Here is a 25,836-nt window from a genome sequence, read left to right on the forward strand (position 1 = left end):
GGTAAGATGGAGGGTCAGAGAAAAAGAGGAAGACCCCCAACGAGATGGATTGGCCAGCGTGGCATCATTGATGGACTTAAGTGTGATAGTGAGGTTGGCCCAGGATCGGACACCGTTTCGCTCTGCTGTGCATGGGTCGCTATGAGTCGGTTCCGACTCGATGGCACCTGACAACAACAACATCCTTATCGCGGTATTCTACTTTTTGGTGTCAACATCATCTTCAACTGCCTGTTTGCCCGTAGCTGCCTCAGCCTCCTCATGTTAATCTCCATCTTCTTCCTCACCATCACCTTCTTCCTATTCCTCCTCCTCACCCTCTTCCTCGTCTAGCTCATTGTCAGCCTCCTGTTCCCCATTTCCTCATTAGCGTTCCCATTAGCAGGTGCGTCTCTTCTATTTTCTGTTTCCTCCACAACCTCCTTCTTCCTTTAAGTCCTTGGTCTCCAGTGACACCCGTCAGAAGCTCTTAGATTTTTTTCATGTAATAATAGGAGCTAGTGTCCACAGCTTTGTTGGACATGATGGGGCATGCCGGTGATCCAATGCAAAGGATGAGAAAAAGAGTGCGAGTTACCGGAAGCTGGCGAGAGAGCTGCCAGAGTCCGCGGTGGAAGAGGTGGAGCGGTAGAGGTGGCTCCTCCTCTTCCACCGAGGAGCCCGAGCTGGGGAGCCCAAGCTGGGGAGCCCGAGCAGGAATAATACAAAGATAGCTTTTCAGAGCAGCCAGTGGGCCCTTTCATCTTCTTTTGATGCTTCAGGATCATTCAATATTTTGCCCATGGTGGTGGTGGTGGTTATATGCGGTAAAATCGGTTCCAACTCAATGTGACCCTGATGGCGTTTCCAAGGCTGTTAATCTTGATGTGTGCAGAAAGCCTTATTTTTCTCCCGTGGAACCGCTGGTAGTTTCAAACTGCTGACCATGAGAGTAACAGACTTGTAACCAGTACACTACCAGATATAGAATCCTTCAATATTGCAAGCAGAGGCTTGAAATTTTTTTTGTCCATTTCCTTAGCTTGAGAAATGCTGAGTGTGTTTTTCCCATCTGGTTTTGTAACTCCAGGTCTTTGCATATTTCATTATAATATTTGTCTTTTGAAGCTGCCCTTTGAAATTTTCTATTCAGCTGTTTCACCGTCTCATTTGTTTTAGCATTTCTATGCTGGAGGGTAATTTTCAGATTATCTTCTGACATACATTTTGGTCTTTTTCTTCTTTCTTGTCTTCTTAATGACCTTTTGCTTCCTCCTATGATGTTTTCGATATTGTCCCATAACTCTTTTGGTCTTTGGTCATTAGTGTCTAATTCATCAAATCTGTTCTCCAGATGATCTCTAAATTCAAGTGGGATATATTCAAGGTTATATTTTGGCTCTTGTGGACATGTTCTAATTTACTTCAGCTTTTGCCTGAATTGCATATGAGCAATTGATAGTCTGCCCCTGGCCTTGTTTTGGTTGATGATATGGAGCTTTTCCACCATCTCTTTCCACAGATGTAGTCAATTTGATTTCTGTGTATTCCATCTGGTGAGGTCCATATGTACAGTCATCTTTTATGTTGTTTTATAAAGGTATTTGCAATGAATAAGTCAATGGTCTTGTAAAATTCTATCATATGATCTCCAGCATCATTTCTATCACCAAGGCCATATTTTCCAACTACTGATGCTTCCTCTTTGCTCCCAACCTTTGCATTTCAATTTCCAGTAATGATCAGTACATCTTGATTGTATGTTTGATCAATTACGGACTGAAGAAGTTGGTAGAATTCCTCAATTTCATCATCACTGGGTTTAGTGGTATTAACTAGTATTCCTTGTAGGCGTATGGATATTCTCCTATCACAGACAGTGCTGTACTTCAAGACAGATCTTGATATCTTGTTTTTGATGATGAATGCAATGCCATTCCTCTTCAGTTTGTCATTCCCAGCATAGTAAATCATGTGACTGTCATTTAAGCTCAGTAATGGATGTTTACACATTCTATCTCATTTTTGACAAATTCCAATTTTCCTAGATTTCATACTTCACACATTCCATGTTTCAGTTATTAATAGATGTTTACAGATGTTTTTCCTTAGTTTGAGTTGTGCCCCATCAGCCAATGAGGATACCGAAGACTACTCTACTCACGTCATCACGGTCAACTCTACTCTGAGGAGGCAGCTCTTCCCCCATCATATTTTGAGTGTCTTCCAACCTGGGGACTCATTTTCCGGCACTATATCTGACAATATTCTGGTGCTCTTCATCACGTTTCTATTTGCAATATTCTGGTGCTGACAGAGTTCCACTGTTATTCATAAGGTTTTCAGTGACTAAATATTTGGAAGCAGTCTGTCTCTCCTTCTTCCTAGCCTGTCTTATTCTGTAAGCTCATCTGAAACATGTCCACCATGGGTGGCCCTGCTGGTATTTAAAATACCGGTGGTATAGCTTCCAGAATCACAGCAACAGACACCCCACCACAGTACGATAAATTGGCAAATGAGTGGTAGATAGCTCTGAATTGCACAACATTCAGCAATTTATCATAGTACAACCATCGCTCTATGGTGCAAATGGCCAATACAGTTGGCTGCTAATACAAAGACTGGAGGTTCAAGTTCACCCAAAGAAGCCTGAGAAGAAAGGCCTGCAACCCTATGGAGCACAGTTCTACTCAGACACACCTGGGGCAATCATGATTCGGAAGGACACGATGGTAACTGATTTATTTGACTTTTAAATATGGAACCAACAATGCTTACAGTAAGATCGCAGAGGTGGGACTGTGAGGTCTGAGATGAGAACACCACTTAATCTTACTCGAGGAAAAAAATGTTTCACAGATGATAAAGCTTCTTTGTGGAAGGGGGAAAGGGCACAGGTAACAATAGGCGTTTAGACTGTCAAAACCAAAGGTTTCAAATGCTAAGGTGAATTTAAAACAGGGTGAAGAACCATAAAACCTTTTTTCTTTTGTCAGAGGAGTAGGAGTAGTCTTTGTGCAAAGGACAATGGCTCCAAATTCCTATTTCACTAAAATATTACAGAGGTGCTTTAACAGTCACCAAATCCTTAGTTATTCAAATTATGCATCTGGGAAACACTGCCCTTTACTCAATCTTTCCACACCGTTTATGGTGTGCAGGGCATGCTGATAAGTCTTAAGGATACACCTGCAATAAGATGTGCCTGTCCTGACATAGCACATGTAGAAATCGAGGGTTGCTATGAGTATATTCTCAACAACAAAACTAAAAAAAAAAAAAAAAAAAAAGAGATGTATCTCCTCATTCCAGGCTGATAGAGCAGGTGGGCTACTGGGAAGGACAGTGGCCGAAATATTACTGTTGGGTTTTTTTATAATTAGCCTGATTTTTGCCCTTACTTTTCTTCTCCTGACATGGAGATAAAGGAAAGGAATAAGTATTTTGTTTATTCAGTCTTGACCCAGTACCTACTATATTCCAGGACAAACAGCGGCACGCCTGGAAAATTGTACAAACTACTCACAAACCACAACATGGGGAATAATGGCCTGAGGAGAGGCAGGAAAGAAACAAAGGAGAATTCTTCTTGGACACAGATGCAACCCAGGGCCTGCTCCTCTGAGCAGCCTCTCTCTCCTCCAGAGTCCCAGGGTGGGATGGCAGATGTGGAAATGTCGCCAGAGACATTTCCTAAACCCAGGCTCCACTCACCCCCAGTCCAGTACAATTACACATTCAGTTTAACAGTTGAGTTGACCTGGTAGCAGGCAGTTAGCTGTTGAGTTAAATAACGAACTCTTCTTGCCACAGAGTGAACTAACTGGCTATTGTGAAGTCATTTATACAAGCACAACCTGCTTCTACTTTAACTGTCTGGTCTCAAAGTCAGACACAGTTGACTTACACATAAATACTAACAACAACAAAAAAGTATCAAAAACCTTAACGGGGCTAGTTTAAAGTGTCAACTGAGAGTCATAAAAGCAGGGGGCGGGGTAAACAAGTTTGGAATACTTTTTTAAAAAGAGAGAAACTTTAAAAAGGAAAAGAATGAGCTGATGACTAAACTAAACAAATTCCTCTTTGGAAGATTGAAGAAGGAGCACAGGCGAGAGAGGCATGGGGTATCTGGAGGACCCAAGGCGTCATCCACCAAGATGTCTCTAAGGTACAATGTGATTCAATAGCTACTTGCATAAAATTGTTCAAAGTAAAATTACATGATAGTCTTTAAATTCTGGACGTCATTCTTGTCTATCACTCATGCGTCAAAACTTAATTTTCCCATAATAAAAATCAGCTCATTGAAATTTCCCAAGAACATTTTCCCTTTACTTCTACTACAGTTCCTTGTCTATGACCCAGGTCACGCTGATCTCAGGTTTGGGCATGCACAGGACTTGAAGTGCTCTTTGAAATTACCCTAGTTATTAAGTGCCATGGAATCAGTTTGAACTCATAGCAACCCCGTGTAGGGTTTCCAAGGCTTCAAACCTTATATGGAGCAAAAAGCCTCATCTTTTCCCCACAGAGCGGCTGGGGGTGGGGGGGGTGGTGGGGGCTACAATCACGGACCTTGTGATCTGTTGTTGTTGTTGTTGTTGTTATGTGCCATGGAGTCAGTTCCAACCCATAGCAACCCTGTACAGGGTTTCTGAGGCTGTAAATCTTTACGGGAACAGAAAGCCTCATGTTTCTCCCGCAGAACAGCTGGTAGTTTTGACCTGCCTACCTTAAGGTTCACAGCCCGATTCGTAACCACTACGCTACCAGAGCTCCTTTGTATCACAGTGCTTATCAAACGGAGCCACCATGCTACACTTTGAGAAACGTTGTTGTTGTTGTTGTTGTTAAGTGCCATCTAGTCGGTTCTGACTTGTAGCAACCCTCTACAGGGTTTCTGAGGAGCAGCAGGTGAGTTTGAACTATTGACCTTGTGGTTCAAGCCCAGTGCTAGTTCTAGGGATATACATGTTGTGGTTCTTAGCTGCCCATAGTCAGCAACACCATACACAACCCATTGTGTTCATCAGGTCTTCATTGACTGGACATTATTGCCAGCCTGCCTTTGTCTGGAAGGTCCACTGAAACTGCTTAGCATCACAGCAACACATAAAGGAGAATGGTTTCTTCACATGTAGAAAGCCTTCATACAAAAGGTCTCCATTTATTTATAGCACGATTAAAGAATGGGGCTGTGGATCTCAAGGGCTTTGGGAAAGTGGAAAGTACTTCATGAACTAAATGCACACTTCTCTCTTTCTCTGTTTCCAGTGTGAGGGCACAAACCTGCAAAGGGGTGTACAATGAGATCCGCATATTTAAACATTCACTGAGCAACCCTTACTAAATACTATTCATTCTACAGTGAACCAAGTTCACATCAATTCATTCCCTAAGGGAAGCCCAGAGAATGTTCCCAATTAACTACCTTTTATAATGCAAAAGTCACTTCAATTTTAAATTGTCTTGTATACTAACAGCATGCATAGAAACTTTGCAGTCAGGAAATTTACGGAAATTAAAGGTATTTCCTTGTAAATGAACTGAAGCAAATTCACTACGTTCCAAAGTTGTGAAACCCAGATTGTTCTCATATTTTTGTAGCAGAGAACATTGTGATGATCAATGTCACTAAAAATAGCCCAGAAAAAATTAAGAGTACATAATTGGATAGAAGAAAAACAACGATTTTATCCAAAATAGCAAATGTCCATTAATATCATTCACTTCTCCATGAATTATTTTGACAATATGAAATATAATTTTTTTTTTTTTTCCTTGCATCCCAAACCGTCCTTCTCCTCCCATGTGCCCTCCGGGAAAAGCTTGTTCATAAACAAATAATTCCCAGATAACTAACTTTGCTGACTGCTTCCACACAGCCCATAGTCCCTGTGCAGCTCCCCAGCACCGCGCTTCTCATTCCCGTGGCTTCCTCGGTGATGTCATGGAAAGACAGTGACATGCTGTTGTTGTTGTTGTGGGGCTAAAGACTGGCAAGGAGATTATGCTGCTGCTTCTAGGGTTTAATTCTCCATGAAACAATTGTTCTTACTGCCATAGCCACTTAGTGAAAACAGAAATAATTCCATTAGGGAACAGCCACAATTAGATTTCTGAAGCACATTCTTTTGACATGAAAGTTACTTCACATCACAGCTTTGATTTAACAATTTGCTTTCATTAGATCCTTCCAGAGCACAGTATGGTATAGGATGACAACAGAAGGAAGAAAATAAAAGGAGTTCAAACCACTAAAATATTCAAATGGGCTTCTATATGTTATGTGAAGAAGGGGTGTGGAGTCTTGAGAGGCTGAGATGGGGAGAACTGAGGGGGAAGCGGCATGTCTGTTGGAATTACCCTTTACCACAGGAGAGGAAGACAGCATCAGGCACCCTTCAGCCAAGAGACTGTGATGATAATGGGAATAGGATGATGGCCTGGAAGCCATAATAGTAGCACAGTGTTCTAGGGAGTCCTGCCTGGTGTGCCGCTGTAGGATAAGCACTGGTCCGCAAGGTCAGCTTGAACTTCAAGGTTGGCAGTTCAAACTCACTAGACACTCCTTGGAAACCCTATACAGAGTTACTATGAGTAGGAATTGAACAACTTAACAATAGGCACTTAACAACAATAAGAGGAAAGAACAGATCCCAAATTCAAATGTAGATTATGATGGTGGTGGTTGTGTGCCATTGAGTCCGTTCCAACCCATAGCAACCCCATATAGGGTTTCCAAGGCTGTCAAAGCTTTACCGGACCAGAAAGCCTCGTCTTTCTTCCATGGAGGGTTAGCAGCCCAGCTCATAATCCACTACGCTACCAGGGGTCCTTTTTGAAGTCTTAAATGAGACGAAGACAAGACAGAGACCAAGTATCCGTATGAGGGAAACCATAATGGTGTCAGCAGATTCTCAGACACACAGCTCAGCTTATTATAGAAAATACAAAACAGAAGAGATTGGTCACAAAATCCTGATTGGTGGAAGATCAGTTTGTCACAGCCACAGGCCAGACTAAGGAAACAGGAAGCAGACCATGACTGGGATATGTACACTGCTGCAGATTAGAAAAGTTTACGCGATTGATTCTGGGGTCCTCTGACTCATAACCATGTGACACTGGAACCCCACTCTCCAGGCAAATCCCTGTGAGGAGACTGCCTGTCCCTAGGTTGGCTAGGAGAGCCACTTTCAAATTTGTCCCACTTTCAAATACACTCTGAAGGCAAAGCTGCCGCTCCCTGCCCTCTAGGAGCAGTCTCCATGACTGGCAGTTCAGCAGAAGCGGGTGAAATATTCAAGATGGCATCCGGACTTAGGGCGAGGCTCAAGATGCAGTTAGGGCTCTGACTGGTGCCAGGGCCTTCCACAGACCAAACGCCTTTAGATTTCAGGCTCCAAGTTAACAGGAAGAAATAAAAAGAGAAAAAGGACTAATTGGTCCGCATAGACGTAACCTAGTGAGAACAAAAAGTGATTAAACGCTGTAACTATACTTCTAGGATTTCTTCTGTGATCTATTTGTATGTATGTGCATATGTGCATATATATGTGTGTATCTGTGCACCAGAAATTAAACCAGAATTCTAATGCCAGAACCTAAAAGCTTCATTCATCTGTCATTACCTCACAGGTTCAAGATATGATGCAGAGCTGAGCCTTGAAACTTTCCTACAAATGTAGCTCAAATAATTAGGTGGAAATAAAAAATTATTGTTTGGAAATTACCTGGTAGACAGTGGTTAATCACTCAGTTGCTAACTGATAGGTTGGTGATTCGAACCCACTAACCACTCAAAGAGGTATGCAACAGTTTACTTCCATAAAAATTTACAGCCTCGGAAACCCTACGGAGCAATTCTACCCTGTCATATTGGCTTGCTATGAGTCAAAATTAGACTCAACAGCAATGGGATTTTTTAAAAATATATTTATGATTCATACTAAAAAGAAAACACATTTTTTTAAATCTGACCAGAAACAGCAAGCTTTAAAAATGATCTTAGAGCTATTTTAACATTCCAAATATCAAACCTTAACAGCATCTTTTGAAGACATTTATAAAAATTCATCGTATATATAAAATTGTTGTTGTTGTTAGGTGCCACCTATCAGTTCCAACTTTACGTATAACAGAATGAAACACTGCCCAGTCCTGCGTCATCCTCACAATTGTTGCTGTTAAGCTTGAGTCCATTGCTGTTGCCACTGTGCCAGTCTACCTTGTTGAGGGTCATCCTCTTTTACGCTGACCTTTCACCTTACCAAGAATGATGTTCTTCTCCAGGGACTGGTCCCTCCGGAGAGACAAAGTCTCGACATCTTGGCTTCTAAGGAGCATTCTGGCTGAACTCTTCCAGTACAGATTTGTTTGTTCTTCTAGTAGTCCACTGTACTTTTAATATTCTCCAACACCATAACTCAAATACATCAATTCTTCAACAGTCTTCTTTATTCACTCTCCAACTTTCACATGCATTATGAGACTGTTGGAAAATACCATGGCTTGGGTCAGGTGCACCTAGTGACTTTTTTTGTTCTAGAACACATAAACTGGGTTAATTTTATCTAGTAAACTGACATAGCAGGACTCCTTCTTAGTTCAATTATCTTCGCAATTAGTCGAGAGAAATGTTAACAAGTCTTTATAAAGAGTGAGACATTAGGCCTTGATAATACCTTGACTATGCTCCTGAGACATGACCAAGTGGTCTGAGAGACAGAGTTGAAACTCAGACTAATTCTTGTGAAAAATTCTTCATAAGGATAAATCATGTAGAGGTTGAAATTTGTCAACAGAATCTTCTCAACTTTTTTAAGAGAAACTCCTATACTGAATCACAGTCAGGGCAGCGGTCATGTAACTATACAATGTGTTGTTATGGAGACAATGTTGAAGGCTCTTTGGCAATTTCAGTGTATAATTAAAGCTAGTGATCACAGAACAGCCAGCAGGGTGGTCTCCATGGAAACCACCAAAACATACGTTTTCACTTTCACAGCAATTGTTGTAAATCAATGACTCTTTATTTAGGTTTAAAAACATCGTGAATGGTGTATCAATTGCCTCTTTTGTTAGACAATGTCTGATTGAATACGCTGTGAGAGACCCTGTTCTCCTGTACGCTGAAGTCTGAGCAATGTCCATTACTAAATTCATTACCTAGAATGAGTCAGTACAAATGGTAAATTTAGACCCAGGAAAGCACTGGCTAATATAGTGAAAGAATGCTATCAGTGGTGGGATAGAGCCAAGGAGGGCCTTCATCTAGGACTGTCTGTTAGGAGTCCCAGGGTAGAAGAATAGCTTAAGAGTTTTGCTTCTAACCAAAAGGTTGATGGTTTGAATTAACCCAAAGGTTCCTTGAAACAAAGTCCTGGGATTACTTCTGAAAGATCACAGTCATTGAAAATCCAGTGGAGCTTTTCAGCTTTCAGCTCAGAGGAGCTGTAAGTACGACTTTCTTCGATCATTTCACATCTGAGTTCATCCAACACCTGTGGCCACCACCATGCCACCCCAACGAGGTCAGAGTTGTGTACCTGAGGTACATCAGTGGGAAAGTTGGAGCTATGTCCACTCTGGCCTCCAAATCTGTAGCCTGGATTTGGTGATGACATTGTCAAGGCAACTGGTGACTGAAAGGAGTTAAGGATTATGGTGAAATTGACCATTCAGAACAGACAGGTCCAGAATGAGGTGGTGCCTTCTACCTGATCATCAAAGCTCTCGAGGAACCACCCAGAGACAGAGAGGAGCACAGTGGAAATACCACTTACATGAGATTATTAGCATTGCCTGGCAGATGCAACACTGGTCTTTGGCCAGAGAACTCTCTGGGACTATTAAAGAGATCCTGGAGACTGCCCAGTCTGTGGACTGCAATGTTGATGGCCGCCACCCTCATGACAACATAGATGACATCAACAGCAGTGCTGTGGAATGCCCAGCTAGTTAAAATCTATTTCAGAAAATATTCAATAAATGAGCATCCGATAACCAGAAAAAAGAAAAACCCTATGGAACACAATTTTATGCTAAAATACATTGGGTTACTAGAGTAAGAATCAACTCAACAGCAACTGGTAGTAGTGACACATTATTTAATTGTCTCAATAAGGTGTAGATATCACACCTGTTTACAAATCAGGAGAATGCGACATACATCTGGAAAGTGGTACACATGGCACTTAAATCTACATGAAAACTAAGTCTTGGTTGAGGTCCAAATAACTATATTATATTCGATATCCATGTAACACTGCCATTCTTCAGCTATTTCCACATATATAGCTGAAAGACGAATATATACACTATCTTATATATTCTTCTTTTATCTTGAAACAAATAGGTAATCTGGAGATTCGAGTCTCACTAAAGACTTATAGGTGCTTGGCTATAGTAAGGAAAGTTTACTATTCACCTTTTCCTCAGCTATGTGATAGATTAACATGCACAACAGATTTCTTCTCTGGTTAAATAGTAAGTGTACCTAAGCAAACAAAGGAGGAAATTCGTCATGATTCATGGTATCTAATTTCAGTTAAGGACTGGGGTCCTTAACCTTGGCATTGTCTTGTAAATTTGTGACTATGACTCGGGGTCAAGTGATCATAAGTAGACCCAAACCCCCAGGGAGTCCAATAATTACAACCCCAGAACGAATCCTGTAGGCTTTTTAAATTACGTACATATCCTCATCATGGTTCTTTCTCTTCTTCTTCAGTCCCAACTTCAATGTTGTTGTCGTGATGTGCCATGGAGTCGGTTCCAACTCATAGCGACCCTGTACAGGGTTTCTGAGGCTGTAAATCTTTACGGGAGCAGAAAGCCTCATCTTTCTCCCACGGAACAGCTGGTAGTTTTGAACTGCTGACCTTGAGGTTCGCAGCCTGATTCATAACCACATTACCAGAGCTCCTTCAATAGAGATGTTTTATTGACCTGCTACCAGTCATGATCTTATGATGATTTTCTTTGTGTTTGCCCCAAAGTTTGTTTAATCATTCTTCTGTTGATGGGCATTGAGGATGTCTCCATCATTTTGATGTGTCTTTATAGACGGCATATTAAAGGATCCTGTTTTCTTATTCATTCTGCTCTGTCTCTTGGCTCGTGCATTTAATACATTTACTTTCAATGTAATTATTGATAGGTATAGGTAGAATCCAGGTGCGGTGCGGCAGCGTAAGCACTGCACTGCAAGGTTGGTTTGAACTGTAAGGTCAGCAGTTCCTGGGAAACCCTATACAGGATCGCTATGAATCAGAACCAACTCAACATCACTTAACAAACAACAAAATTAATTAATTGCTGTCATTTTGCAGTGTGTGTTTTGTGTGTATGTGTGGTACTGCTGGTTTCTTTGTTCCAAATCATTTTCTCTTCTGAGTTCACTTTGTTTGTGGGGTTTCCTTTCATTTTAATTTCGTTGTGTTAATGTTTACTAAATATATCTGATTTTCCTTTTTTAAAATTTGATGTACAGGTATAGTCATTTTCTTTGAGGCAACATTGTAATTTATTAAATTTTTGCCTATTTAAAATATTTATCTTGAAATCTACTTGACTTCCTTGCCATTTGGAAATTCTATATCTACACTATTCCCTGTTTTTGCTTTGTAGTTGACTTCATTATAAATTGATATCTCTGGTTTCCTATTAGTCTTGTAGGTTTGTTTTACTTTAATTACTTCTATATCTGGATTGAGTTTTGGGTATCATGAATGGTAATCTTAGGTTGTTTTCTGCTGCTGTTGGTTCTCAATCCAAAGTATACCCTTAAGCATTTTTTTGTAAAGTTAGTATGATCATTACAAATTTCCTTACATTTCTGTTTATCAAGAAATGTCCTAATTTAGCCAGAATATTTGAGGAATAGTTTTCCTGGGTATATGATTCTTGGTTGGATATTTTTTTCCTTTCTGAGTTTTGTATATGTCTTCTTGCCTGCATGGTTTCTGCTGAGAATTCAGAGTTTACTCTTACATTTGCTCTCTTTTGTAGGTAACTTTTAGTGTTTCCCAAGCTGCTTTCAGGAGTCTTTCATTGTCTTTGGTTTTAGAAATTTTCATTATGATATATTTTGATGATTTTCTTTTGAGATCTATCCTGTTTGGGGTTTGTTCAGCTTCTTGTATGCTTATCTTCTTATCTTTCATGATACTAGGGAAGTTTTCTTCCAACAAGCCTTCAAAATTTTCCTCTGTGCTTTTTATTGTCCCTTCCTGTTCTGGAATTCTGATTACCCATAAGTAATTCTTCTTCATGGTGTCTCACATAACTCAGGCTTTCTTCAGAGTTTTTCATTCTTTTTCCTGATTGTTTTTTTAGCATACTAGTATTGAGAGTTCACTAATCAGGGCTTCCATTGCTTCAAATCTACTCCTTTGCCTTTTCAATGTATTGCCCATTTCTGAAATCTTAACATTAATCTTCTAGATTTCTCATTGTAGGTTTTGTATTATTCCAAAATTTGAATTTATTTTGTCTGTATGTTCTTGTAGTGTTATCCTGAATTCTTCTAAATTATTTTCTGTGTTCTCCTTGCTTTTCTCAATCATTCTGTCAATCCTATGAAGATATCTAAATAGCATTCTTTTGAATTCCTTTTCCATTAGTTCCATTACCATTTCTTCCTCAAAAATATTTTCTGGTTCTTCATCTTGGTCATTTGCTTGCTTCTTCGTGTGAGCTAAAATTGTCTGTTGTACTATTTGTATATAATTGAGGATTGTATGTTGAGTATTCTTGGGCTCTCACTGACTGGCTCCTTTCCAGTCGCCTATGTGAACCTGCTCTGCCACACCAACTTCTGTTGCCAAAGCTGCTCACAAATGGTTGTGCCATGTGTGGCAGACCAGTCAACAGTTAGTCTCCCTATCTCGCCATCCCTGCTCAGGTTTTCTTCCCAACAAGCACTCAATCTACTTCCCAAACCTTGCCTCTGAAATTCACAGTTCGAGGATTGTCATCTGTGTCTCCTGCATTTTTGTTTCACTTCCCTTGATCTTTATCCTTTCTATATCTGCCTTTGTTTTTTGCTTCTTTTCCTGTTTCTCATTTCTATCCTCTTCTCCTTTTTTATCTCTTGAGTTTTCTTTACTACTCTTTAGTCTCTTTCTCTTTTCATCTTCCCTCTGTTTTTTTAATGTTTTTCTCTTTTATTGTCTCTCTTATTTTTCTCTTGTACAGCTCTATTTTCCTATCCTTTTTTTTTTTAAGTTATTATAGTCTCTATTTCTTGTTGCTGCCAGTTTTGTTTCTTTTTCCTCCTTTATTATATTTTGTTTTTCTGTTGTTTGCTTGCATATTCTGTTCTATTTTCCTGTGTATGTTTTCTCCTCTTGTCCCATCTAATGAGAGATAGCAACTGTGACCATACAGCTCAGTCACAACTGTACTTTCTGCAGTTCCACCCACTGGACAAGAGCCAATACCAGAGCTCCTATACCACTTGATCAGCAACAGACATCAGCCAACACTAGTCAAACCCACCCTAAACTGAGCTGCATGAATGGTGAACAAAAAATGATGCACAAATTTCAATTCTCTATTCACACCCACCAGGAGACCAATGATGAAACCCTGAGAAAACACCACCATGCAATCATCAATTAAATACAAATACTAAAACCCAATAGTGTCCCAGACACAACAGATAATTGTAGCTTACACAAAGAAACAAGAGAGAATGACTCTAGCAAATGACCAAGATGCTGGGCTAGAAAATGTTACTGAGAAAGGAAAGCATTAGAAAGATTGATATTTAGGTACCTTCAAAGGATTAACAGAAAGACCAAGAAAAGCAAGGATAACAAAGAAAAATATTTAGAAGACTTTAGGAAAAAACTACAAGAATAAACAGACAAGCAGGGTATATATACCCTTTGGTTGGTTGATGATGCATGGAGGGGATGTAACCATGGCAATGAAATGATATATGATAGAATGAATGTAAAGCTAATGTTCTCCCATGTAAACTATCACATAATTCACAATAAAAAAAATTTTTTTTTAAAAAGATTAACAGAAAAATAAATGCAAAATTTAAAACAACATAAACCTTTCAAATACAAATTCAGGATATTAATACTAAGATCTTTGAAATGGAGACTACATTGAAAGAGCAAAGGAGTTAATCTGAATCAATGGAAGCACAGATCAGTGACCTTACAGAGAAATTTCTTGATTACTACTAGAAGAACAATCTGTAAAAAGAATGAAAAAAATTGAAGACAGTCTGAGATTTATGTGGGACATCATGAAGAAGAAAAACTTACGGGTAATCAGAATTCCAGAACTGGAAGAGAAAATAAAAAGTAGAGAAAATTATTGAAGAGTTGTTAAAATAAAACTTCCCTAACATCTTGGTGTGGCGCTGTAGGATAAGCACTCAACCACAAGGCCAGTGGTTCAAACTCACCAACCGCTCCTTGGAAACCCTATACAGGGTTGCTATGGGTTGGAACCAACTTGATGGTACTTAACAACTACAATAGCTAATGACCGTGAACATTTCTTCATATGTTTGTTGGCTGCCTGAATATCTTCCCTAGTGAAGTGTCTGTTCATGTTCTGTGTCCATTATTAAATTGGGTTGTTTGTCTTTTCACGTAGAGTTGTTGTAGTTTTCTATAAATTTTACAGATTAGTCACTTATCTGATATGTCATGGCAAAAAATCTTTTCCCAATCTATTGGCTCCCTTTTTATTCTTTTGGCAAAATCTTTTTATGCACATAAATGTCTAATTTTTAGGAGGTCTCAGTCATCTATTTTTTCTTTGGCTGTTTTTAGTAATGTTTGCTCATGTATTTATGCCATATATTAGAGGCCCTACTTTTTCATTGATGATCCTTGCAGTTCTTGATTTTACATTAAGGTCTTTAATCCACATTGAGTATGTGAAATATGGGTCTTGTATCATTCTTCTGCAAATGGATTTCCAGTTCCAGTTTCCAACTCAATGGCACTTAACAACAACAACATACTTTGATGTTACCAAAAACCAAAACCAAACCCTTTGCTGCTGAGTGAATTCTGACTCATAGCAACACTATAATTATGAAGTAGAACCACCCGATAAGGTTTCCTAGGCTTTCAACTTTACGGGAGCAGATCAGCAGATTTTTTCTCCCACAGAGCTAGTAGTGAGTTCCAATCACTGGCCTTCCTGTTAGCAGCTAGGCACTTACCCCATGGAATTGACAGATGTTTGGGGGAGGTAGTAAACTATGATGCAGTGTCATGGCCAAGACAAGAGTAAGGCAAGCAAAAATACAGTATTGATATATTCAAAATGTGGAGCTGATAAAGAATACTGCATATACTGTGCACTGCCAAAAGTATGAGCAACTCAGTCTTAGAAGAAACACAGCCAAAATGTTTCTTAGAGACTAGGAGTCCCATACTTTGGACACATTATCAGGAAAGATCAGTCGTTAGAAAAGGACATTATACCTGGTAAAATCAAGGGCCAACAAACATCAGAGCATCCTAATATGCACTGACACTATAAGCACAGCAATGGACTCAAATATACCAGTGACCATGAAGATGACACAGCCCAGACAACATTTCATTCTGTCACACATAACCCTTCCATGAGTTGGAGCCAACTCGATGGCAACTAACAATTCTCAGGCACCAATCCTGTATTGCATGACTCTGAGAATAAGTGCCACCTTAAATTTTACAACCATGGAGCCTTCCTTGCTTCACTCTTATCTTTATGCATTAAAGATAAGATTGTAACAATTTAAAAAATTTTTTTCAGAGACACATCCTGTACAAGTCACACACACAAATAGTTTCCCCGGTCTATCACTGCCTCAAAGATGCAAAATGGTGGTAGCAACCATGGCGTTAACATAAGGAAGGAAGCTATGTTATGGAAACAGTTGAAATGGGAAGCAGCTTTGAAATTCCAGACCCTCAAGAAATGTGCTGCTATCTGTGGATACTTGTCCTCTCCTGGCTCATCAGGCTCATCCTCAACATAGCCGCCCACTCTAATCTCAGTGGGTTCTTTCCAACGGATGCTGGGAACTTTGGTCAAGTTGAAGCTAACAAGAATGAGGTCAGGCACTACTCAAGCCAGGAAGAACGTTCATGGGAAAAGTTAAATCTGCTGGAGAAATCCATTAGGAGAAAAATAGAAACTAATGCCTTATCTTCCTTATACATCTATATATTTCATTAATTTTCTCTTAAATTCCCTCACTTTCCCTTTATCATCCATTTACATTACAAGTGTGAAGGGATCTCAAAATTTTATGAGGATGTAATTAGATTTCATATGCCTGAATTTACCAAAATTAAGGGGTGACTACATATTGCTATGGTAGCGTAGTGGTTACGAGTTGGGCTGCCAACCTCAAGGTCAGCAGTTCAAAACTACCAGCAGTTCCGCAGGAGAAAGATGAGGCGTTCTGCTCCCGTAAAGATTTACAGCCTCGGAAACCCTGTGCAGGGTCACTATGAGTCAGAACCAACTCCACAGTACTTAACAACAACAACATTTTGCTATATTTATTCTGATGTTTTTAGCTTCTTAGAATATTTCTCAAACCCCAAAAAAGAAAAGTCATAATCCTTAGTGATAGCGATATAAAATTACTTAGAAGGAAATTTTTTCCACTCTGAGCATTTTCAGATCTAAGGAAAAGGTGCTGAGAAAGCTACAGATTGAAGAGAAATATGGCTACTTGGAAGCAATGAAATTACAATGACAACTACTAGAAAAATGGCAGAAAATGAATCATTCTGGTTCAGAAGGTGTCCCCGGCCTCCTGAATGAACATTCAGACTGCCTAACTTTGCTTCCACAAAATCAACATTTTCCACTGACCCAATAGAACACCCTTCGGAGTCACTATCTAAATATGCTGGCACTCAGCAGAGTCACGGCAATGTCATGGCGAAATGCTATATTACAAAGTATGCTTACACTGCAGAAGGGGGCTTCAAAAACTTTCCAAAAATAAAGAAATAAAAGATAATGGAATTTTTCTGCAAACTTTTTGAAGCCCTCTTATACATCAAATATCAATGTATACGTGATATGTAGGTGCCCCAAAGAATGAGCACATATTTGGCTACTGAGGATCATGAGGATTATTTTCAAACACAAAAGAAGAAAGAGCTACAAAAAGAAAGAGAAGCAGGGAAAGAAAGACTAAGATTGATTTACCAAGTACTACAGACTTCTGGGAGCCCTGGTGTGGTATTGTGGACTAATGCATCAGACTGCAAAGTCGTTTGAAGTACAAGTTTGGTGGTTCAAGCTCACCAGCTGGCTCCTTGGAAACCCTATACAGGGTTGCTATGGGTTGGAATCGACTCGATGGTACTTAACAACAACAAAGACTTCTGGTGTGGTACTATAGGATCAGCACTGGACTGTGAACCACAAGGTCAGCAGCTCAAACCCGCCAGTTGCTCCTCAGAAACCCTACAGAGGGTCACTATGAGTCGGCACTGACTCAATGGCACTTTACAACAACAATAAGACTAGAAGACACTTTAATGGCTCAACTATTCCAATCTTCCACATTTAAGAAGGATAAGCACTGTACTGCTAACTGTTTAATCTCTCCTCAGAAAGCCTACATAGGGTCACTAGGAGTCAGAACCAACTTGACAGCACTTAACAACAACATTAAACCCCCCACAGCAATTAAGAATCCTTCTTATTTTAACTTAACCATAAAGAAAAAAATAATAAATCTCCCTGTTATGGATTGACTTGTATCTGCCCAAAATATGTATGGAAGTCCTGGTCCCTTACTATTAGAAATATGTCATTTATGTCTCTTTCCAAACAACTGGTGTTTCCCTAAATTTATTTCTGTTGCAAATGTTTAATTTTGTCACTATCAGAAGATGTACTTTATATAATTTAAAACATTTTAAATTAAGATAAGCACTGGACTGTGAACTACAAGGTCAGCAGTTTGAGCCCATCAGCTAGCTGCTCCATAGGAGAAAGATTTACAGTGTCAGAAACTCTTATACTGGATGGCTATGAGTTGGAACCAACTAGATGGCACTTAACAACAAACAACAACCAATTTATTAAAACTTATTTTGTGATCCAGGGTATAGACTATCCTGAAAAATGTTCCACATGTGCTTGAAAATGTATTGAGTGGATTGTCATATAAACTTCAGTTATGTAAAGTTGGTTGACATTGTGGTTCAAGTCTCTATATTCCGTTCTATCAAGGCTTTCTATCTAGTTGTGCGTGTAGGTCTCTCTTTCTAATTGTTTCTAGCTACTTGTTCCATGTACTTAATAGAGCAGTACTGCAATCTCTAGCAATGTTGAGTTGTGTATTTCTCCTTTCACTGCTCAGCTTTTACTTCATATATTTTGGGGATAAGTGTGTATGCATCTATGACTATTATATCTTCCTATTATATTCATCTATTTAATCATTCCTAAATGTCCCTGAGCATTTTTGGTAATGTTTTGTCTTTAAGTCAAATATATTAGAGAAAGCAGTTCTTATAGTTACTGTTTGCACTTTATTTTCCAGCCTTTAACTTTCAATCCTTTAGCTTTAAGTAGGAGTCCTGATGTGATGCTGTAGGATAAGCACTGGACTGCTAATTTATCCTAAGTTCGTGGTTCAGACCTACCAGTCACACCTTGGAAAGATTATTCATGGTCACTATGAGTTGGAACTGACTTGACAACACTTAACAACAGCAACTTTCAATCTATTTGTGTCTTTGCATCTAAAACACTATATAACTGGGTCTTACATTTTCTTTAATTTAATCTGAAAACCTGCCTTTTTTTGAGTGGGTTATCTGATGCATTCATACAGAACGTAAATACTGATATAGCTACTATAAGTAAATCTCTGTCTTTGTTGGTCTCAGAATGTCTTTTATTCTCCTTCACTTTAAAGAATAGTTTGCTTTTACATACATTCCTTGGTTGACACATTTTATTCAGCATATTGAATATGTCAACCCGCTGCCTTTTGATCTTCATTGTTTTTAATGAGAAGTTAGTCATGAATCATACTATTGTTTCCCTATAAACTATGCAACATTTTCTCTTACTGCTTTTAAGATTTTCTCTTTGAATTTCAACAGCTTAATTATACCCCTACTTGGAGTTTATTGAGGTGCTTCTATCACTAAGTTGATAATTTTCATCAAATTAAAAACTTTACAGTCATTCTTTTTTCTACCACTCTCTTTTCTCTTTCTGGAATTCTTATTATACACATGTTGATAAAATTGAAACTCTGTTCATATTTCTTCAATTTTAAAAATCTCTGCTGTTCTGATTGGATAATTTATAATAAGTAAACCTTCCTATTAATCTTTCTTCTGATATCTCAAATCTATTGAGTCCCTCTAGAATTTTTTTTTCAGATACTGTAGGTTTTTGTTTTGTTCTGCTTTAGTTTTTGAGTTATTTGTATATTTTCTTTTCTCTTCCCTCCCAAACACTTAAAATTTTTTATTGTACATTTTTTGTTCAGCTTTAATACACACACACAAACAAACACACACGTATGTCATGGTGGTTTCCATGGAGTCAATTCTGACTCATAGCAACCCTGCATTGAGTGTTCAAGGCTGTAATTCTTTATAAGAGCAGAAAGTCTCATCTTTCTCCTGCGGAACAGCTGGTAACTTCGAACTGTTGACCCTGAGGTTAGCAGCTAGACTCATAACCACTATGATACTAGAGGTCAGCTGTTTGAGCTCACCAGCCGCTCCTTGGAAACCCTATACAGGGTTGCTATGGGTCAGAACAGACTTGACAGCACTTCACAAAAACAAAAACAATGGCTAATAATCTTGAGAATCTCTTCATTTCACTGTTCCCTTTGGTGACATGCCCGCTCATATTTCTTGCTCATTTTTTAAATTGGGTTGGTGGGTTTTGGCTGTTTAGGTATAATCCATATTGATCTTCATCAGTAAGTGTTTCAAGTCCTCTTTCCTTTCAGCAAACAAGGTTGTGTCATCTGCATATTGTTGGTTATTAATGAGTTTTCTTTCAACTCTGATGCCACAATCTTTTTCATACAATTCAGCTTCTTAGATTATTTGCTCAGCATATAGAGTAAGTATAGTGAAAGGATACAACCCTGATGTACACTTTTTCTTTTCTGACTTTAACCATTCAGTGTCCCCTTGTTCTGTTTGAATGGCTGTCTCTTGGTCCATTATGCACAGGTTCCATTTGAGCACAAGTGTTCTGGAATTCCTGCTTTTTGCAAAGCTATTAATAATTTGTCATATGCCACACCATTGAATGCCTTTGCATAGTCAGTAAAATACAGGTAAACATCTTTCTGGCATTCTCTGCTTTCAGCTAAGATCCATCTGACATCAGCAATGTTTCTTTATCATCTCTTTTCACAGATGTAATCGATTTCCTATGTATTCCATTCAGTGAGGTCCATGATTATAGTCACCATTTATATTGTTGAAAAATGATATTTCCAATGAATAGTTTTTTGGTTTCAAAAAATTCTATCATGCAATCTCCAGTGTTGTTTCTATCACCAAAGCCATAAATTCGTTACCGATCCATCTTCTTTGTTTCCAATGTTCAGATTCAAATCCTCAATAATTATCAATTCATCTTGATGGCATGTTTGATCAATTTCAGAGTACAGAAGTTGATAACATCCTTCAATTTCTTCATCTTTGGCATTAATGATTGGTGTGTAAATTTGAATAATAATCATATTAACTGTTCTTCCTTATCATTGTATGACTATTGTTCTATCACTGACAGTGATGTGTTTCAGGACAGACCTTGAAATATTCTTTTTGGCAATGAATGGAACATTGTTCCTTTTCAATTTGTCATTCCCTGCATAGTAGACCTTGTGATTATCCTATTCAAAACGGCTAATACCATTTCAAGTTACTAGTGCCTAGGATATCAATCTTTATGTGTTCCATTTCACTTCTGGTGACTTCCAATGTTCGTAGATTCACATTTTATTTTCATTCCACCTTCTGATTATTAATGGATGTTTGCAGCTCTTTCTTCTCATTTTGAATTGTGCCACATCAGCAAATAAAGGTCTCAACAGCTTTACTCTAAATACTCCATTAAAGCCAACTCTACTTTCAGGTGGCAGCTCTTTCCTAGTTGTATTTTGAGTGCCTTCCAACCTGTGAGCCTCATTTTCCAGCACTATATTCTAGACAATGTTCCATAACGTTCCTATTCATAACATTTTTACTGATCAATTATTTAAGTAGTAGATCACCAGATCCTCCTTCCTCCTCCCAAGTCTGGAAGCTACACTGAAACCTGTTTGCCATGGATGAGCCTGTTGGTATTTGAAATAACAACAGCCTAGCTCCCAGAATAACGCAAGTCACTTTAGTACAAAAACTGACAGACGAGTGATAGAAATATATAGTTACTGATATCTTAATTTGATTTTTCCCTTTTTATTTTTAATTCTGGCTTCCTAGAGGTCCTTCCTGTGTCTGTATATCTTGATGGTCTAGTAAAGATGAGTCAGGGGTTATACTCAAACACCTCGACTCAATAAAGCATCTTCTTTTTGCTTCTGATTATGTATGCAGGCTGGAGAATACAGACTTCAGGTTGTCTTCATGTCTGCCCTGGCCTTCCCTTTCTGCCACGATCTCTCACATCTCCTTTGTGGGAGTATGCAAACACCACTGGCCAATGTATGGACAGCCTTGGCCTACTCCATCTCTGCTGCTCATGAACACAGTTTAAAGTCAATCTGGGGCACATAGAGAACAATCCAGCTCCCTCTGATGCCTCACCTCCCAGAACTACCTATTAAATCTTAGGCTAGTGCACTGGTCCATTGCTTGCCCAAAACAGGACTATAAGCTCAAGCGTGTAGAGTCGCTGGCCCTTCCTATTTGTTAACAATGCTCCAATAACCTGTCCTGCTGGGGATGAGCTATCACACTGACAGAGCTGGGGAGGAAGGAGTGTGTGCAACCCTAGACAAGAATGCCACACACACTCAAACCAAAAGATTAATAGTTTTTATGAATAAATGCATCTTAGTCTGTCATGTGCCTTTTGGTCACTTTGTTGTTGTTAAGTGCCGTTGAGTCCGTTTCTACTCATAGAAACCCTATAGAGGGCTTCTGAGGAGTGGCTGGTGGGTTTGAACTCTGATCTTGTGGTTAGCAGCCCGGTGCTTATCCTACCAGGACTCTTAGAGAGATGAAAAGGCTGTTTTTGACTATTTTGTCCAGCTTTCCAGTTACTTTCTGGAAAGAGGATTTGTCAACTTATTAGTGCATCATGCTGGAAGTTAACATCCCAACCATTCTTTACATTCTGCTAGGACAGTGATGCTAATGCTATTAAAAAGTAGGCCAATAGTGTGAAAATATCACTATGAAGTCTGATTGTAAAAGAAAAGTATTTTGTTTGGTTTTGTTTTCTATTAAAAAAAAAAAAGCAACAAAAACCAAAGAGCAGATAGGTGGCTACAGGTACAAGTTCACTAGATTAACTAATGGCAAAATCTCCCTCCTTGGGAGCAGACTCCAGGGTCCCATAATGTGACCCCTCCACAGACAGTAAAGAAACAAGGTCATCCAGTACCAAGAGTTCATCCCAAGCATTTGAGTGTAGACTGTGCAGTCCACAGCTGCTTTTCCATTCCTCCAATTTCTTCTTGGTTTTCCCACCTTTCTTATTCTTCAACCATGGTCACTCAGATACATGATGGGCAGTCTTATAACAATCCCATTTTTTAAGACTTGATCAAATTTTCCTAAAATGGTCATTTTTCTCTATCATCTCTGGTAGGCTGAGTCTTCTTGGGCGAGGTACCCTGACAGTCTGCTGGAAGAGAAAACAAGATCTGCCTGGTGCACCTAGAACCTGGTAGGGATCTAGAGATTTCTAGACGGGGAAGTGAAGGCTCAGGGAAGCAAAGGGGTTTACTCAAGATCACCTTCAAAGGGTGTGATAAAGGCTGAATAGGTTAATGCTGATAAATTAGATAAAATCCTCAGAAATTTTTTCCTGACTTAGTGAAGGATCAGGCACAGGGTCAGTTGTTAAAATGATTTCTTGAAGATGTACCCTTCCATTGAACAGGATTGGGCAACACTTACAAGGTTTCCCCGCCCTTCCCTTCTCTTACCTTAGCAAGAAAAATCCAGGCTGCACACTGCCCTGGGGCCATGGTGCTTTCGAGCTTCACTGTGCTGAACATGAGAAAGAACCCTAAAAATCCACTGAAAGGAGAACATAGTCTTCAGTTAGTGAAGCTCGTCTTTCTTTAGCCAACAGCTCACTATTTTCTGCTATATTTTGCCAATCAATTGTTAATTATTATACAATTTCTATCTCACCTGTCTTCTTTGGATGAACACAAATGCAAAATTAAAATAAGCTCCAAGGACTCATCCAAGGGCAATGGTAGCATTATAGGATAAGCATTAGACTGCTAACCATAAGGTTGGTGGTTCAAACCCACCCACTGTTCTGCTCCCATAAAGAGTTACAGTCTCAGAAACACTTTATCGGGTGACTAGGAATTGGAACTGACGTGAATGAGTGAGGAGTAGGAATTGATTTAATAGTGGGTATGGTGAGAGCAAGAATCTCTGGTGACACAACAGTTAAGTGCTGATCTGCTAACCAATTAGTAGCAGTTCAAACCCACATGGCCACTCAGTGGGAGAAAGACCTAGAAACCAACTCTGGCAGAGATTATAGACTATGGTGCTGATCTATTCTACCACATGGGTTGTGATAAATTCCACGGAACCTACCAAAACATATTGAGAACACTTCACTGAAGGTGGGGAGAGGATATAGAAAGTTGGGAGGTCTCTGGCTAAATCATGAAAGAAAAAAATGTGGAGGGCAATACCTCACTCTCCCTCCCAGATTACTCTGGAAACTTTTCGTGCATGCCAATGTCCAGCTTCAGTCTTTTCCAAGCTCTACCAGGAAGCTCACACTGCCAGGAAAAGACCCCCAAAGGGAAACTCACCCTATGGGAGAGTGGGTTTCAGGAACACGTGGGACAACGTCCCACACCAGGAAGATCTACCTAGACACTCTGTTTTGTAGGTGATGCCTTGGAACATGTGTGTGAAATAGAAGATCCCAAACAGAGGGAGCTTGGGGTGAGGGCAGCTCCCTGGGCTATTTTGAGGTGGGAACCAGCAAGGACAGTGGCACAGCGGGGGACAGGGACGCAGTGGTGTGCACTGGAACCGTTGTCAGATGTGTCACTGTATGGCCAAGGCCAAGCAAAGGTAGCGTCAAACAGACATTTAGAAGCTGGAAAATTAGGGAAAAGGATGACTCCAGAGAAAGAGGCTGACTTTCTGCAAATATGTACAAGGAGGTGGCTTGTATGTGAGTTTTATTGGAAAGTGAAAAGCAAGAGACTTTACTAGTTGTACCCCAAACCAGAGGATCAGTTGTACCCCAAACAGGAGAAGCACATTTCATTTGTGCTTCCTGAACCTCTAGCACTTCACCACTATCTGACCTCTGTTATTGTTGTTGTTAAGAGCCATTGAGTCGGTTCCAACCCATAGCGACCCTGTATAGGGTTTCCAAGGAGACACTAGTGAGCTTGGACCGCGCCAACCTTGCAGTTGAAACAGCTTTGCAGTCTGGCGCGTTAACCCACAGCACTACACTGGAACCACGGTGGCCTTCTGAATCCACCCGTCACTCCACAACACAAAGCTGTAAGCAGTCTGCATCCATAAATAGTCCTGGAAATCCCAGGAGGCAGTTTGACTCTGTCTTCTAGGGTAGGTATGAGTAGGAATTATTGTTTTGCTACATAGTAACGGGTGCCTAAACTCAGAGGCAGAAACCCAATGCTGGGGATTTTTGGGGGGGATTCCCCACAGAGTTTATCTAAACACAGTGTCCTTCATCAGGCTGGGTAGTAAAGAAATGCTTATCCAATCGAAGAAAGCAGGTCGAATGAGACTAAGCACAGCAAAAGCCAAATTTCACAGAAATTAGATTAGATTAGTACATGGCCACATTCTTGGGGCAGGACCAGAGACAGACATTAGGTTTCTACTATGCGTACTTCAGCATCTTGGATGCTGGAGGTTTGCAGTTTGTTCAGTTTCTGCCACTATGGACAACTGGACAGTTAAGGATTAAGACATCAAGTCATTCACACAGAGAGGCAGAGAGACCTTCATGGGTAAACTGCTGTTACTAAATGCCGTTGAGTCAGTTACAACCCATAGAGACACCCTCCCTCTTCCCCCTCCCCCCCCCCATAAGGTTTCCAAGGAGTGGCAGGAAGGAAACCAAGTGATCTGGACTTAGCTGAATTCACGGCCCCTTGCGACCTTAACCAAATCCCCCATTTGGTTCTGTGTTTGTTTCTATAGAATTTGGTTCTATCCTGCCTCAGGTTCTATGTTCTTAAAATAGGCATACTCTGTGGAAATCAGAGCCTTTCAGAACAGAACGAAGGCCTATTCCCCAAATCTCACTTCACTTGCAAGGAGACAGGCACAGACTCACTTAGACTCCAGGATTCCTGGGAGAGTGGGAAAGGAGCAAGGAGGGGAGGCATGGAGGGAAACCATGGTGGTCAATCTCCAGGGCTCCCTGGAGGCTCTCAAGTCACCTTGCACTTAATGCCTGCCCAACCTCCCAAACTCCCCTCCCCTCAGTCTTCCCTCTTTTCTCGATCCCAACTGGACTCTCTCCTGACCACAGACTCTGGGCTAGGACTAGGCTACTGGGGTTTGTGAGTGACATGCTGAGGACAGTGTTGCTGAGTCTTCCCATTACTTAAACGTGTGTGAATGGTTTCTACGTTGTGCATGGATACCTTACCTTTCT

At 39.9% G+C, this 25,836-nt stretch overlaps 1 protein-coding gene across 1 annotated transcript in view; it reads right to left on the reverse strand.

Annotated features, from left to right (window-relative positions):
- Window positions 1–25,836, reverse strand: part of TMEM241 (transmembrane protein 241) — a 184,729-nt gene that overhangs the window by 51,336 nt on the left and 107,557 nt on the right. The window contains exon 13 of the mRNA XM_006835118.1: window positions 23,138–23,231. Within this exon, the coding sequence (XP_006835181.1) occupies window positions 23,138–23,231 (94 nt within the window). The remainder of the gene's footprint in view (window positions 1–23,137; window positions 23,232–25,836) is intronic.

Source organism: Chrysochloris asiatica, unplaced genomic scaffold (genome assembly GCF_000296735.1).
Source record: "Chrysochloris asiatica unplaced genomic scaffold, ChrAsi1.0 scaffold00015, whole genome shotgun sequence".
NCBI lineage: Eukaryota > Metazoa > Chordata > Mammalia > Afrosoricida > Chrysochloridae > Chrysochloris > Chrysochloris asiatica.